This window comes from Oncorhynchus clarkii, chromosome 3, assembly GCF_045791955.1.
Source record: "Oncorhynchus clarkii lewisi isolate Uvic-CL-2024 chromosome 3, UVic_Ocla_1.0, whole genome shotgun sequence".
In the NCBI taxonomy this organism is placed as follows: Eukaryota; Metazoa; Chordata; class Actinopteri; order Salmoniformes; family Salmonidae; genus Oncorhynchus; species Oncorhynchus clarkii.
Genome location: NC_092149.1, coordinates 73,381,277 through 73,399,247, shown reverse-complemented (window position 1 = coordinate 73,399,247; position 17,971 = coordinate 73,381,277). Strand labels below are relative to the sequence as shown.

General features: G+C 41.3%; 1 protein-coding gene across 1 annotated transcript in view; it reads right to left on the bottom strand.

The window, feature by feature from the left end:
* LOC139403842 (glycogen synthase kinase-3 beta-like) overlaps positions 1 to 12,992 on the bottom strand; it is a 58,694-nt gene extending 45,702 nt beyond the window's left edge. The window contains exon 1 of the mRNA XM_071146997.1: positions 12,139 to 12,992. Coding sequence (XP_071003098.1) covers positions 12,139 to 12,226 — 88 coding nt within the window. The 5' untranslated portion in view covers positions 12,227 to 12,992. The remainder of the gene's footprint in view (positions 1 to 12,138) is intronic.
* Between the last annotated feature and the right edge of the window lie 4,979 nt (positions 12,993 to 17,971).

Sequence of the window (17,971 nt, the reverse complement as noted above, 5' to 3'; positions counted from 1 at the left end):
CCTCTCTCTCTCTCTCTCCTTCCCTCTCCCACCTCTCTCTCTCCCCCTTCCTCTCTCTCTCCCCCTCCCTCTCTCCCCCTCCCTCTCTCCCCTCCCTCTCTCTCCCCCCTCCTCCCTCTCTCCCCCTCCCTCTCTACCCCCTCCTTCTCTCTCCCCCTCCCTCTCTCTCCCCCCTCCATCCCTCTCTCCCCCCTCCTTTTCTCTCTCCTCCTTCCCTCTGTCTCTTAGAGTTGAGGGCCAATCGAGGACCCCTGGAGCAGTACTGTCCAATGGGTGTGGCCTGAGGCAGAGACACCTGACATCTGGATATTACAACACCTTGTCAATCAAAGTCATCATCTACACTTTCAGAAAAAAGGGTACGCTTAGGGTACAGTACTGTTCCCAGGAGTACAAAAATATAAAAATACACATAATGTACCTTCAAAGGTACACATATAATCTCACATGGTACTGTACGGTACCTCAGAAATTGTGCAAGGGGAATGTTTTTGTTTTTTTTGAGGGTTTTTTGAAAATTGAAACCAGAAGTTGTAATGGAAGTGGGTGGCCCTTGGGGGTTGTGTGTAGCTGTTCAAGTGGGTGTTTGACTGAGAAAGACACAGAGGAGAGCCAACCATCTAAAAGCACAGCCCCCTTCATAAGACACATTTTGCAGACAACATCAAAGAGCCATTCCAGACTCTGTCAGGAGGACTTCGAGAGTTAGGTGTTCGCCAGTCAACATTTTTGTTCCCGATATTTTGAATCTAAAAAGGTACAATCATCACACACTCTCAAAAACCATGTCCATCATTATAATATTTCCCAGCATGCTCTATTGTATTTGTATTTTATTAGGGATCCCCATTAGCTGCTGCCAAGGCTACTCTTCCTGGGATCCAATCAATTCAAAATAAAACAGTACATCACACAACACATTATTACACACTACTCTACCACAACATATCTACAATACAACACATTATTACACACTACTCTACCCCAACATATCTACAATACAACACATTATTACACACTACCACAACATATCTACAATACAACACATTATTACACACTACTGTATCACAACATATCTACAATATAACACATTATTACACACTACCACAACATATCTACAATACAACACATTATCACACACTACCAACATACATACAACACATTATCACACACTACCACAACATATCTACAATACAACACATTATTACACACTACTCTACCACAACATATCTACAATACAACACATTATTACACACTACGCTACCACAACATATCTACAATACAACACATTATTACACACTACTCTACCACAACATATCTACAATACAACACATTATTACACACTACGCTACCACAACATATCTACAATACAACATCCGTAATACAGCAATATAACAATATTACAATGTACGTGTGTGTAGAGTGTGTGTGGTAGCATATGTGTGTGTGGTAGCATATGTGTGTGTGTATGCATATGTGTGCCTGTGTCTCTTCACAGTCCATAAGGTGTAGTTTATCTGCTTTTCAAATCATATTTTTCTGCTTGCATGAATTACTTGATATGGAATAGAGTTCCATGTAGTCATAGCTCTATGTAGTATCAAACGTTTCCCATAGTCTGTTCTGGACTTGGGGACTGTGAAGAGACCTCTAGCTGTGTGCTAGTCATTTCAACTAGGGCTGTGGCAGTCATGAAAGGTTATTGTCATGCAAAAGACTGCCGGTCTCATGGTAATTGACTGTTAATCCATAGGTTGCATATTTAAAGCATGTCTCGCCAATGCGTCAAAATACCGCTATAACATTTCCCCTGTTTCGGCGCTGTCTCGTATTGCTGTCCATATGAGAGCTTCGGTAAAGAATATGTTATCAACAAATGGTATGAGAGTAGACACAGGAAAGATGTAACAGAGTTGGTCCGCGTTGCGATATCTTGATATTTAAACAATTTCTCTACATCTCCCCGCTATTCATGAGCTGATCTGCTATCTGTATAATCATCAACTAGATTTTGTCAAATAGCAGATATTCTGTCATTCGTTGGAGGTTATCTAGTGCGAACCACTGCTTTTAATCATGGCAAGGTGACCGAAAACATGACCGAATACAAACAGTGTAGCTATTCCCTCCGCAAGGCAATCAAACAAGCTAAGCATCAGTATAGAGACAAAGTACAGTCGCAATTCAACGGCTCAGACAAGAGAGGTATGTGGCAGGGTCTAAAGTCAATCACTTCAAAAAGAAAACGAGCCCCGTCACGGACCCGCTACTAAAACATGCGGGCTTAACACCATAGTACCCTCCAAACTCGTCATTAAGCTCAAGACCCTGGGTCTCGACCCCGCCCTGTGCAACTGGGTCCTGGACTTCCTGACGGGATGCCCCCAGGTGGTGAGGGTAGGAAACAACATCTCCACCCCGCTGATCCTCAACATCGGGGCCCCACAAGGGTGTGTTCTCAGCCCTCTCCTGTACTCCCTGTTCACCCATGACTGCGTGGCCATGCATGCCTCCAACTCAATCATCAAGTTTGCAGACGACACTACAGTGGTAGGCTTGATTACCAACAACAACGAGACGGCCTACAGGGAGGAGGTGAGGGCCCTCGGAGTGTGGTGTCAGGAAAATAACCTCACACTCAACGTCAACAAAACAAAGGAGATGATCGTGGACTTCAGGAAAAAGCAGAGGGAGCACACCCCTATCCACATCAACAGGACAGTAGTGGAGAAGGTGGAAAGTTTTAAGTTCCTTGGCATACACATCACAGACAAAATGAAATGGTCCACCCACACAGACAGCGTGGTGAACAAGGCGCAACAGTGCCTCTTCAACCTCAGGAGGCTCAAGAAATGTGGCTTGTAACCAAAAACACTCACAAACATTTACAGATGCACAATCGAGAGCATCCTGTCGGGCTGTATCACCACCTGGTACGGCAACTGCTCCGCCCACAACCGTAAGGCTCTCCAGAGGGTAGTGAGTAGAAGTCGACCGATTAATTGGAATGGCTGATTAATTAGGGGCGATTTCAAGTTTTTATAACAATCGGAAATTGGTATTTTTGGACGCTGATTTTGCCCCCCAAATTGTTTTACACCTTTATTTAACTAGGCAAGTCAGTTAAGAACACATACTTATTTTCAATGACGGATTAGAAACGGTGGGTTAACTTCCTTGTTCAGGGGCAGAATGACAGATTTTTACCTTGTCAGCTCTGGGATTCAATCTTGCAACCTTACGGTTAACTAGTCCAATGCTCTAACCACCTGCCTCTCATTGCACTCCACGAGGAGCCTGCCTGTTACGCAAATGCAGTAGAAGCCAAGGTAAGTTGCTAGCTAGCATTAAACTTATCTTATAGAAAACAATCAATCAATCATAATCATGAGTTAACTACACATAGTTGATGATATTACTAGTTTATCTAGTGTGTCCTGGGTTGCATATAATCGATGTAACACTGGGGGATGATTTAACAAAAGTGCATTTGCGAAAAAAGCACAATCTTTGCACGACTGTAACTAACCATAAACACCAATGCCTTTCTTAAAATCAATACACAGAAGTATATATTTTTAAACCTGCATATTTAGCTAAATAAATCCAGGTTAGCAGGCAACATTAACCAGGTGAAATTGTGTCACTTCTCTTGCGTTCATTGCACGCAGAGTCAAGGTATATGCAACAGTTTGGGCCGCCTGGCTCATTGCGAACTAATTTGCCAGAATTTTACGTAATTATGACATAACATTGAAGGTTGTACAATGTAACAAGAATATTTAGACTTAGGGATGCCACCCGTTAGATAAAATACAGAACGGTTCCGTATTTCACTGAAAGAATAAACGTCTTGTTTTTATGAGATGATAGTTTCCGGATTCAACCATATTAATGACCTAAGGCTCGTATTTTTGTGTGTTATTATATTATAATTAAGTCTATGATGTGATAGAGCAGTCTGACTGAGCGATGGTAGGCAGCAGCAGGCTCGTAAGCATTCATTCAAACAGCACTTTCATGCGTTTTGCCAGCAGCTCTTTGCAAGCACAGCGCTGTTTATGACTTCAAGCCTATCAGCCTAATGACTGGTTTAACCGTAGTGAAATGGCTAGCTAGTTAATGGGGTGCGCGCTAATAGCGTTTCAAACGTCACTCGCTCTGAGACTTGGAGTAGTTATTGCTCCTTGCTCTGCAAGGGCCGTGGCTTTTGTGGAGTGATGGGTAACGCTGCTTCGAGTGTGGCTGTTGTCGATGTGTTCCTGGTTCGAGCCCAGGTAGGGGCGAGGAGAGGGATGGAAGCTATACTGTTACACTGGCAATACTAAAGTGCCTATAAGAACATCCAATAGTCAAAGGTTAATGAAATACAAATGGTATAGAGAGAAATAGTCAAATACTATATTAACTACAACCTAAAACCTCTTACCTATTGAAGTCTCATGTTAAAAGGAACCACCAACTTTCATATGTTCTCATGTTCATAGCAAGGAACTCAAACGTTAGCTTATTTACATGGCACATATTGCACTTTTACTTCTCCAACACTTTGTTTTTGCATTATTTAAACCAAATTGAACATGTTTCATTATCTACTTGAGGCTAAATTGATTTTTATTTATGTATTATATTAAGTTAAAATAAGTGTTCATTCAGTATTGTTGTAATTGTCATTATTACAATTTTTTTTTTTTAATTTTTAAAAAATCGGCCGATTAATCGGTATTGGCTTTTTTTGGTCATCCAATAATCGGTATCGGTGTTGAAAAAATCATAATCGGTGCCACAGGCTCGTGTGGCGTGGTCACGAGAGAGTTAGCTCTCGTTCCATTGCTTTTCTACAGACAATGGAATTCTCCGGTTGGAACATTATTGAAGATTTATGATAAAAACATCCTAAAGATTGATTCTATACTTAGTTTGACAAGTTTCTATGACAAGGAATATAACTTATTTAACTTTTCGTCCGACGTTTGGCTGGAACTGAACACGCGTTTGGATTTGTTTACCAAACGCCCTAACAAAATAAGCTATTTGGACATAAATTATTAACTTTATCGAACAAATCAAACATTTATTGTGGAACTGGGATTCCTGGGAGTGCATTCTGATGAAGATCATCAAAGGTAAGTGAATATTTATAATGCTATTTCTGACTAATGTTAACTACACAATATGGCGGATATCTTTTTGGCTGCTTTGCTGTCTGAACGCTGTACTCAGATTATTGCATGGTTTGCTTTTTCCGTAACTTTTTTTGAAATCTGACACAGCGGTTGCATTAAGGAGAAGTATATCTCTAATTCCATGTATAACACTTGTATTTTCATCAACATTTATGATGAGTATTTCTCTAAATTGATGTGGCTCTCTACACAATCACCGCATGTTTTAGAACTACTGAACGTAACACGCCAATGTAAAATGAGATGTTTTTTATATAAATACGCACTTTAGCGAACAAAACATACATGTATTGTGTAACATGAAGTCCTATGAGTGTCATCTGATGAAGATCATCAAAGGTTAGTGATTCATTTTATCTCTATTTGTGCTTTTTGTGACTCCTCTCTGTGGCTGGAAAAATGGCTAGGTTTTTCTGTGACTTGGTGGTGACCTAACATAATCGTTTGTGGTGCTTTCACAGTAAAGCATTTTTAAAATCAGTCACTGTGGCTGGATTAATGAGAATTGTATCTTTAAAATGGTGTAAAATACTTGTATGCTTGAGGAATTTTAATTATGAGATTTTTGTTGTTTTGAATTTGGCACCCTGCACTTTCACTGGCTGTTAGCGAGGTGGGACGCTACCGTCCCACATATCCCAGAGAGGTTAAAGTGTATATTTCCCAGCTGCCTGGTTTACATCTAAATATTGTGAAACATATGCGATTAAACATGAAACTATTTGTGAAAAGATGTAATGTGATGTTAACCTTCTAAATGAGTGTATGGATTTTCATATAAAGAGTAACTAGTCAGTGTACACACCCCTGTGAGCCCAGACATCACATTTGGCATCATGGACCGGCCTTTTCTCTGAAGTGTATAAAATCACCAGTGACAAAATGTACATTTCATGCCAAAGAGACCCACGGTAAGCCGGACGTCTCGCATGGTTACGAAGTCAGAGAACGCCAGGACAGGTCCCCACGTTGGGATGGCTACAATTCTATAGACCATTAGACAATATAGCTGTAGTTTGGCTACACAGCTGGAAATGGTTCAACTCTGAGACTATCAATCACTACAGAAGGAGCCAATTCTAGATTACACAAATTACTAGTCTGCAGCTAGAAATTATGTAAACCTAGAACGAGAATAAAGACAACCGCCGCATCATCTATTCTATGAAAACATTTCCGAATGGTACTCTGAAGGATTCATTCTAACCACCGACAACCACAAAAGATATTGTGACTTCTGGGAAAGTTAACTAGAGACTCTGATGAACTTTATTGGACGATTGAGTGTTTTCAACAGAGAGACAACAACGACATCCAGGTGTAAATATGTACATTCCAATTTCTTTCAGAATGAGCGGCCGTTCATGTGCAAAGTATTACCATTTCAATGAACATAATTCTAGACTATGTAGGTGAATCCATGTTGTTTTCCTGCTCTTTCTCAGTCCTCACCCGTTTCCTTTTGTCCTTTTGTCATATCTGTTTAGCCCAGTAGAGACTTTTCTATCATTGTTAGTAACCCATATCTACTGTTTGTGATGTATTTCTGTGATTATTTAGTTAGTAAATAAATAATTAAGCCAATTTGTATATTGCTGATTCATTATGGAAATTATGAAAATTATGGAAATTAATTATGGAAACTAGGGTTCATGCAGATAAGGTAATAACTACCACATTACAGAGTAATAACTTGGACCCAATATCTGACGTCTCTCTCTCTGTCTCTCACTCTGTCTCTCTCTGACGCTCAGTCTGTCTCTCTCTGTTTCTTTCTGTTTGTTCTTCAATTTGTTCAGCTCGCTCGTATCTTTTTTTTCAATCGTAAAGCGGCAATTTAAATTTAACATCATGTTCAATTTGTTAATTTTGTTCCCATCTCCATTGAGGGCGAGGGAAATAGAGGGAAAAAAGACACAGTGGGAGCTTTGAAATGCTAAACAAGATTGTTCTTGGCCAGCTGCCTCTGCCCAGAACAAAACTAGTGTGTGTGTGTGTGTGTGTGTGTGTGTGTGTGTGTGTGTGTGTGTGTGTGTGTGTGTGTGTGTGCGTGCGTGCGTGCGTGTGCGTGCGTGGGTGAGTGCGAGAGAGACACAGACACAGACACAGAGAGAGAAGGAACCTGGACTTCACCAAAGAAATCAGAAATACAGACATTGTCATCCTACAAGAAACATGGTATAGAGGAGATGGACCCACTGGTTGCCCTCTAGATTACAGAGAGCTGGAGTCTCACCCACCAAACTACCAGGTGTGCAACAGGGAAGGGACTCAGGGGGTATGCTAATTTGGTATAGAGCAGACCTAAGTCAATCTATTAAATTAATCAAAACAGGAAAAATGTACATTTGGTTAGAAATTCAAAAGGAAATGCTCTGTCGCACGCTGGGTATGTACATTGTCAAAGGTAGGCATCGAGGGAACTCCTAGGGTCGGTACACCTATAGCTCATCTCTTGGCAGTAGTACTGTAGACTACTTCCTCACTGACCTCTCTCAGAGCGTTCACAGTCAGCCCACTGACACCCCTATCAGACCACAGCAAAATCACAGTCTACTAGAACAGAGCAATACTCAAACATGAGGCATCAAAGCCAAATGAACTAAATAATATAAGAAATGCTATAGATGGAAGGAAAGTGGTGTGGAAATCTACCAAAAACAATTAGGCAACAACAAATTCAATCCCTTCTAGACAACTTCCTGGACAAAATGTTTCACTGTAATAGTGAAGGTGTAAACTTGGTAGTAGAAAACCTAAACAGTATATTTGACCTTTCCCTATCAAATCTACAAATGTCAAGCAGAAAACCTCAGAAAATTAACAACAATGACATATGGTTTGATGAAGAATTAAAAAACCTAAGAAAGGTTTCTCAATTTCTATCCAACCAAAAACATAGAGACCCAGAAAACCTGAGCCTTCACTATGGTGAATCACTAAATAAATACAGAAAAATACACTACGGAAAAAGAAGGAACAGCAAGTCAGAAATCAGCTCAATGTAATTGAAGAATCCATAGACTCTAAACACTTCTGGGAAAATTGAATCACACTAAACAAACAACACAAAGAGTTATCTATCCAAAATGGAAATGTATGGATAAACCACTTCTCCAATCTTTTTGTCTCTATAACAAAGAACAAAACAGCAACAAAAAAAAAATACATAATCAAATACAAATCTTAGAATCAACTATTAAAGACTACCAGAACCCAGTGGATTCTCCAAATACCTTGAATGAACTACAGAACAAAATACAAACCCTCCAACCCAAAAAGGCATGTGGTGTTGATGTCATCCTAAATGAAATAATAAAATACACAGACCATAAATTCTAATTGGATATACTTAAACTCTTTAACATCATCCTTAGCTCTGGCATCTTCCTCAATATTTGGAACCAAGGACTGATCACCCAAATCCCCAAAAGTAGAGACAAATTTGACCCCAATAACTACCGTGGGATATTTGTCAACAGCCACCTTGGGAAAATCCTCTGCATTATCATTAACAGAAGACTTGTACATTTCCTCAGTGAAAACAATGTACTGAGCAAATGTCAAATTGGCTTTTTCCCAAATTACCGTACGAAAGAAAAGGTATTCATCCTGCACACCATAATTGACAAAGAAACAAATCAAAACAAATGCAAAGTCTTCTTGTGCTTTGTAGATTTCAAAAACGCTATCGACTCAATTTGGCATGAGGGTCTGCTATACAAATTGATGGAAAATGGTGTTGGGGGGAAAAAACATACAACATTATAAAATCTATGTACACAATTAGGATCTGGCTAAAAAATACTTGAATCGGTTATAGAACCAATTTCCCATTTATGGTTGTGAGGTCTGGGGTCCACTCACCAACCAAGAATTCACAAAATGTGACTCTGCATGCAGAATTCTGCAAAAATATCCTCTGTGTACAACGTAAAACACCAAATAATGCATTCAGAGCAAAATTAGGCCGATACCCACTAATTATCAACATCCAGAAAAGAGGCGTTAAACTAAACTTTCCATATCAAAGCCATCACCTACAGAGAGACGAACCTGGATAAGTGTCCCCTAAGCAGACTGGTCCTTGGGTTCTGTTCACGAACACAATCAGACCCCACAGAGCCCCAGGACAAGAAAACAATTAGACCCAAACAAATTATGAGAGAGAGAGAGAGGCCTGGTGTCTGGCTGTGTGAGAGCCTGGCTATTGCCTGGCGATTATAGTCTGGCAATTGAAACAAGATGCCATTGAAAAAAATGGCTGGCTAGAGAAGACAGACTATGTCATAACTCTGGGTCAGGAGAGATAGAAAGTGAAGAACACTTTCTAATCGTTTACCACAAACATATATTACTTAGCGAGTCCTTCCCAAAATTCACAATGAAAATGTCTACACATTTTACAAAACAATCAAACAAAGATAAAATGTGTATATTTGGGGGGGGGAAAGGTATGTTGTGATAGATTTGGCCTCATAATAAGTCACAGCTTGTTAAAAGTTAAGGGAGGAAACATAAAATGTTACAAAAAGTTATATTGTAGAAGAAAGTATATATATAATTATATTGTACTATTTTATTATAATGATTGCATATAGACAATATAAATACCACCAATATAATATTTTTGTAGTTATGGATTAGATTCTGAACGTTGACCATTATTACATTTTTGTATTAGATATTTATTTGTTTTATATACAGTACCAGTCAAAAGTTTGGACACACCTATTCATTCAAGGGTTTTTCTTGGTTATTACTGTTTTCTACATTGTAGAATAATAGTGAAGACATCAAAACTATAAAATAACACATATGGAATCATGTAATAACCAAAAAAGTGTTAAACAAATCAAACATATTTTATATTTGAGATTTTTCAAAGTAGCCACCCTTTGTCTTGATGACAGCTTTTGAATGAGTAGGTGTGTCCAAACCTTTGACTGGTACTGTATATATATATGAATTGTTGTTGTATTATAGCTACTAGAGAGATGAGGGTGTGGGAGAGAAAGGCATTCTACTGCAATGCTCGAAGTACTAAATGCACCATTGCCATACTGCTTCCTACTCCTAACTCCCATCTGCACACACATACTACACAGACACACACACTCAACTATACAATCTCCATACACTGTTTAGTGTCCATTTCAGTATGCTTAGGTCTAGTCAGTGAAAGGGACAATTGCATTGTGAAAGAGTATCTGAGATTCATTACCACAACTCTCTCTCTCTCTTGCTCTCTGTAGCCCACACAGAGACTTACAGTAATGCAGAAGGTGATAGGCCTAATGGTACTGTATGTAAAGCAAGGCTGGGGTTGAAGTATGTCAACATCTGAACTCTGAGGAGCAGGTGTATAAATGTCTGATGCATGTGTATGTGCAGGGATGCAACTTTCACTGAGGACGGGGGGGACATGTCCCCCCCACCACCACCACATTATGACATAGCGTTTTTGTCCCCACCAAGTTTTATCATTGGAATGTGATACAAAACGAGGCAACGGTGTGCTTTAGGACCATGCAGACGCATCCGAGAGGTCGGGTATGCTATTTGGAGTGTTTATCCGGCTGGATTTGAAAAATATATATATACAAAAGAAAATGTATGTTCACCCCTACTTCTAAAACCAAAGTTGCACCACTGTCTACGTGTCATAGGAATAGGCTAAATACAATTACAGGCTATTTATATACTATAGGCTGAGGCATCAGAAGGATAGGCTTTATTATTTTATTTTCACAACCGTTTAAAACACCATTAAAGTTGTCAGGAGCATATATCCTGGCCCAGGAGCGCCTTGAGGATGGCAATATTGTAGCAACTTCAGTCTGATACATTGTCAAATCAAATCAAATGTTATTGGTCACATACAGGTGTTTAGCAGATGTTATTGCAGGTGTAGTGAAGTGCTTGTGCTTCTAGTTGTGGCACATAGATGTCTTGACAGTGGAGTAGGCGATCTGGCTTGTGTGCTGGTGCTCGTTTTTACATTTTGGAACATTCAGTTGAACAGAAACGTTGCTGTATTGAACGATCAGTTGAAAAACAGGGAGGGGTTGGGTTGTGTGTTCAAAATGCACCGATGCACTTTAAATACGTCACTCATTGCTTCAAGCCACATCCTGGCACACCCACCCAATGGAACAAACCTATCTCAAAGTCTGTTCAATAACGTTTAAGGAAAACGTGTCATTCGGTACAAACCGTTCCGCAATGTAGCAAACGTTCATGCGAACTGAACACACCCCAAATTCCACGACAACTCAGTTTACACGAACGAGAAACCCGCCCTTTATCCTGAAAGATCAAGTCCCCCCCCAGTCAAATTCTGCATGGGCGCACCTTCTTGTTGACAGTTGTGTAATAGACCGATCCTGTCACTTGCTGCATCTGGCTGGTAAGAAATTAATACTATCTGAGAAAACTGCTCGCAAAGCTAGCAAAATTACATAGAAATAAGTAATATATACAAAATATCCCCATGAAATAATAATATAACAGTGTATGCCTAGTCATGACCCTAAACCAGGCGCTCCATTCGACTAGAGATCAGTAATGGGTTGAAATACATGTTGTGATCTAATGGAATGGACACCTAGAAGAATCTGTAAATGATAAGGCAAATCAGATCGTGGCACTCGCCACGATGTTGGTTTGGGTGGCTGCCAGCCCTGCCCCTCTCTCCCCCGGCGCGGCCCTCTACCTCTGTCCGCTGACCAGCCTAGAGTCGGACGTCACAACGGTCCCTCCCGCAGAAACCAGGGTGACACTACGCCTGAGAATCTCAGCCAGTGACACAGAATGACAAGCCTGCCTGTGCTATCAGACCTGGCGTCGAGTCAACGTGCTTAACAAGGACAAAACTAGTTTAATTGATTTCATTTGCAAGGCAGGTAATTGGGCAAACTTAGTTTGATTATAAAAAAAATGGTAGACTTACTGCTGACTTTCATAGAGCCAAAAGCCGAGGGCTGCGGCACTGGTTTGCAGCTCTCCGCGAAGGAGGTGGTTCTGGGCCGCCCCGACATGATCCAATCCTCGAATCAAATACTGTATGCTACGTGACTGGCTTGGTAGATTTCTTTCTAAACCTTTGCATTCAAAGAATGACAGTTCCTTGATCTGAATGTTAGATTATTTACAATATGATTTTTTTCTATCAACTCCTCTCCACGAGCCTTCACAGTCGATATTTTGACCTATCAATCTACCCTTTCTCGTCCCCCAATATTCGTTCAAAGCATCCTTTCTTCCTTTGGTTCCTCGTTTTCCTTCAGTTGATAATAGGCCTTGGAGACGCGTCTTCGACTAAATAGTCATGAATCTGGCCCTGTGGCCCCTAAATGAACCCACTGCTGGTTTGATTTCCTTAATTTGGTCACAGTTGAGCACAAAATTACACAAGTGAAACTATCAGATAATGCGTTAATGGGGAATGGTTGCTGTGTATTCCTATAGATCCAGGACCATGCAGATCCTCTTTATATTCCGATGGAGACTCAACGATCCGTCCGCCATGCCGGCTCCCTCGCTCTTCTACCCTACCGACGATTCAAACGGAAAAATCTGTCAGTTGCCCAATTTGTACATTAACGATTTCCACGGCCCTGCAAACTCGTCCCAACTCCACACACGGCGACCGTCAAATCCGGTTATTCCAGTTGGCTATCGGGTCTTGTGCACTTCGTTCCTCTGGAAAGGGCAGTTCCAGTCAGACCCGACGATTCTTGTATTATTTTTTATTCCTTCACAATCGGTTTCGGGCTCGCTGTTTTATTCACTACGAACCTTTGTAACGCTATTTGCGTAAATGGTGAGGCTTGGTTGTATGGGCAGATGCGCGTGGAGACGGGGTTACGCCAATAAACCACTGTCGAGAATCGGAGAAAAGTGCACGCGCAATGGTATCTGGGGGGGTAGCCGATTCAACCAATCCGAAGCGTATCCCTTGGCGATGGGCCGAGAGCCCCGTACTGTAGACCAATAAGGACGCTGTTCTTGTAGAACACATGGCATAGTTTGCTTGACACCGCCCCTGGTGTTCGGAAGCTCGTGTCCGTGCGTTATTGCGACTGGGGCAATGGGCGTTAACCGGGGGGGGGGGGGGGGGGGGGGGGGGGGTCAGAAAGATTGATAGCAGTCTCAGCCAATCCAACTGAGAAAAATGGTACTTGCACCAATGGCTGAAAAGCTGCAACCGGTAATCTACCCAATAGCATTAGGCGCGCAATTAATGCTACTTTTTACTGGCGACCCGTGACAGTCAAATTAACAGATCAATGGGCTTGTTTGAGTAGTAAGGCTGAAGCAACCGACTGCAGACGAAAGTCGAGGAGTGAAGTTGGGGAGGTGCAAACTGGGACACCTGAAATTCGTACATTTATGTTGTTTTCCAACAGCAAAGCTCAGTGCAACATGGCAGTGTTGCCATGTTTGTATTCTTTTTATTCTTTGTAATGTCGAAATGAACATATCTCCAACCCCTTTATCACACACTCTCAAATTGTAGCCTAAATATTACTGAACAAAAATATAAACGCAACATGCAACAATTTCTAAGATTTGACTGAGTTAGCATTCATATAAGAAATCAGTCAGTTGAAATAAAATAGGTCCTAATGACTGGGCAGTGAGTGGTGCCGTGGGGGAATAGGCCCATGTGCGTTTATATATTTGTTCAGTATATATACACACTGAGTGTACAAAACATTAAGAACACCAGCACTTACCATGACATAGACTGACCAAGTGAATCCAGGTGAAAGCTATGATCCCTTATTGATGTCACTTGTTAAATACACTTAAATCAGTGTAGATGAAGGGGAGGAGACAGGTTAAAGTAGGATTTTTAAGCCCTGAGACAATTGAGACATGGGTTGTGTATGTGTGCCAGATGCACCATTTTCTGTCAAGAACTGCAACATTGTTGGGCTTTTCACACTCAACAGTTTTGCGTGTGTATCAAGAATGGTACACCACCCAAAGAACATCCAGCCAACTTTACACAACTGTGGGAAGCATTGGAGTCTACATGGGCCAGCATCCCCGTGCAACGCTTTCAACACCTTGTAGAGTCCGTGCCCGACAAATTAAAGCTGTTCTGGGGGCAAAAGGGAGAAGGTGTTCTTAATGTTTTGTACACTCGTTGTATATTCCTCCTAATAGTGTACAATCTGTGTCTCTCTTCATAGCCTGGGCTATTGTTTGCATTCAAGACCAGGTTGTTTTTATTGCTTTCAGTTTGTCAGAGTAACAACTCATTTCGGTCATTTGTGCTTTAGGTGCTTTAGGTGTCACTACAGAACTGGGTTCAAACCCAGGAGGCGGTGCACATGGAGACCCATGAGGCGGTGCACAATTGGCCCAGCGTCGTCCGGGTTAGGGGAGGGTTTGGCCGGCTGGGATTTCCTTGTCCCATCGCACTCTAGCGACTCCTTGTGGCAGGCTGGGTGCCTACAAGCTGACTTTGGTCACCAACTGATCAGACACATTGGTGCGGCTGGCTTCTGGGTTAAGCGAGCAGTGTGGTTTGGCAGGGTCGTGTTTCGTGGGACACATGGCTCTTGACCTTCCCCTTTCCTGAGTCTGTAGGGGAGTTGCAGCGATGGGACGAGACTACCAATTGGATATCACAAAATTGGGGTGAAAATAAATGTAAAAATGAATAAAAGGCACATTTCCTGCTAAATGTTTTTCCCCATGTGTAGAAATCCTGAAAACACCCCTGCTCAACTGTATGCCAATATGCAAATGCAATTATGGATGCAGGGGCCCCCATTGCTTTTGTTTGTCACTCTCACTCAGATAACAGCAGTCGGTGCCATTTAAAATGAGGGAGGACAATGTATTTATTTATTAGCATGGCTTTACTTCTATTACAGCATATTGGATGACTGTCATTCATATTCCATTCACCCGGCTCAATGTAACATCGATAGGCGTAGGCTACTTACTACATGATACTCACATTTTCCTTATACACATCATGAATTAAAATGTACAAAGTAGGTGCACAGGTCGAGATACATTTTTGTTATCAAGGTGACAGACATTGACACATTCAATACTCCTTGCACAATTCCTTCTCACATCTACGCACTCTCCTCCTCTCACCTTTTCCCTTCGCTTGCGGACTTCAGTGCACAACACATCAGCTGTCTGCGACCAGGCGAAAAAACCTTTCTAAGCCAAACCTTCATATCATAACCGCTAACCGCTACACACAGCCTACATTGTTGTTACCCAATTAGCTAACGTCAAGTCAACAAAATAGCTACTAAAACTAACATGTTAGTGAGCCCACTACAATCATACAGTACAGTGTACAGTTAGCAAGAAGTTTAGCAGTTACACCGGCGGGCCCGGGTGCCAATAAATTAATAAAACCAAACGCTTACCTTGACTTGGAAGAGTTCCAGTGTTGGATAGCCAAAGCCAGCTAGGTAACATAGCATCCCTCCCTGTTTGAGCTGGTTGTTTGAGTAGGCTAAACTAGCTAGCTGCATTCGCTAGCTAATTAAGTGAAAAGGAAAGTGAAGAAAAATATTAAATATAGCTAGCTCTTTCTCTCTCTTGCTTTTCCTTCATTTTTGAAGAAATTCATTTGTTAAAAGTTATTCAACTATTGTCTGTCTCTCTCCTTGAGTCTACTCACCACATTTTATCTACTCACTTCAACTGCTCACCACATTTTATGCACTGCAGTGCTAGCTAGCTGTAGCTCATGCCTTCATTACTAGGTCCATTCTCGGATTCCTTTGATTGGGTGGATACAATATGTTCATGCTGCAAAAGCTCTTATGGGTTGGAGGACGTCCTCCAGAAGATGTCATAATTACTGTGTAAGTCTATGGAAGCGGGTGAGAACCACGAGCCTCCAAGGTTTTGTATTGAAGTCAATGTACCCAGAGGAGGATGGAAACTAGCTGTCCTCCAGCTACTCCATGGTGCTACCCTACAGAGCGCTGTTGAGGCTACTGTAGATCTTCATTGCAAAACAATGTGTTTCAATCAATTATTATTCGGTGAGGTGGATATATTTAGTATAGTTTTATAAAAAATATATATATACATTTCTGAGGAGGATGGTCCTCCCCTTCCTCCTCTGAGGAGTTGCCACTGATGGCAAATGTGTAGACTTGCAGGAAATTAGCTGTAAAACTTAAAAACATTTCTCCCTGCACATGGCAAAATTAGTAGAATTGCATGACATTTGTTACACCATTGCTAAATGTTCTCTCTGCCCCATGGCAAAAGGTGTAAAATTGCAGTAAATTAACTTATAAATGTACATTTCTCTCTCCACAGTCAAGAGGGGGGCCATTCAAATGTTTTGCCCACGATGACCCCCCAACCAAATCTCACTCAGGCTGTGGTTGGAGGGTAGGCCTAATGATCATTGCCTATTCTTATGTCACTACAATGACGTTACATTTGTAGGCCTACAGTATGAGAAGCCACAACCTCACATACACACACACCCAAGTCATTATGCTTATGCTCATTACTAAGGCAGCAGAGCCCAGTTCACCGTGATTGGTTGGTACACTATTATAGGCCTACACAATAGACCCAAATGCTCTCCAAAGCTTCTGTTTAAAGCCACATCATGCTTATTGTGTTCAAACACTCTGAATGCATTGATATTAACATTCAATTTCCTACACAGATTTGTAAGGGTAAATTGAGGACAAAAGTTGTGTTTTTGTGTTTTTTGATGATGGTAGAAGTTGGGTAAAATGGGTAATTTCACAAATTATCCAGATGTCAGAAATGTGAATTTGTAATAGCCGGACTTGAACTGATTTTAAAGATTTCCTTTCTCTACCACTTTTCCACCCCTCTCTTTCTTTTACCTCTCCCTCTCCCCTCCCTGCCGTCAGCTCTGTAATAATCAGCCTCTCTCTGGTCTGAGTTGGCCACATTGGAGATTATTGATTGGGGAGGATGCAGACACTGACACTTTCACTGCCAAAATGGCAGCCTGGCAGAAGGATGAGTAAAGATTCCAGAATGTAGTGTGTGTGTGTGTGTGCATACAAAACAATATTAACACATTCATGCCAGGTGAATAAACACAATGTTATTCATACTGTATATGTGGGGAAAAGACTGACACCACTAAAGACTGACACCACTATCACACACAATGTGCATTAATGATCTTAAAAATAAAACCATCTTAAAGAATAGAAATGAGTCAACCATGCTGGTTGCTCTACTCAAGTCATCTGCAGTCTAAGAAGTTAATGGTTCTTTTATGCTGTTTATTTTGACTCTTTTCTGTATTTTATGTTGATCTGAGGATGCCGTATCAAAGTGGTCTTTCAGTGGTGATGACGGATGCAGGATAAAAAGGAGTTGCTGTTTTCTCTTTAAGCACTTAACACTTCCCACTGTACACACACACACACACACACACACACACACACACACACACACACAGACACACAGACACACACACACACACACACACACACACAGACACACAGACACACACACACACACACACACAGACACACACACACACACACACACACACAAACACACACACACACACAGCGAGAGATCTTGTTTCCCTCCTTCAGAGAACAGTAGTTATAGTCATAATGTTAAATTCCCTTCAATCAGTCAACTTCTGTACACCATACTATGGGGAAATATAATCACGCTCAAGCCAACCCCAACAGATACGAAATGAAACAGCATGTGGCAGACCACCCAGACCTGGCCCTGCCAGATGCTGCAGTCTGGGTATTACATTGTGTGCTGTA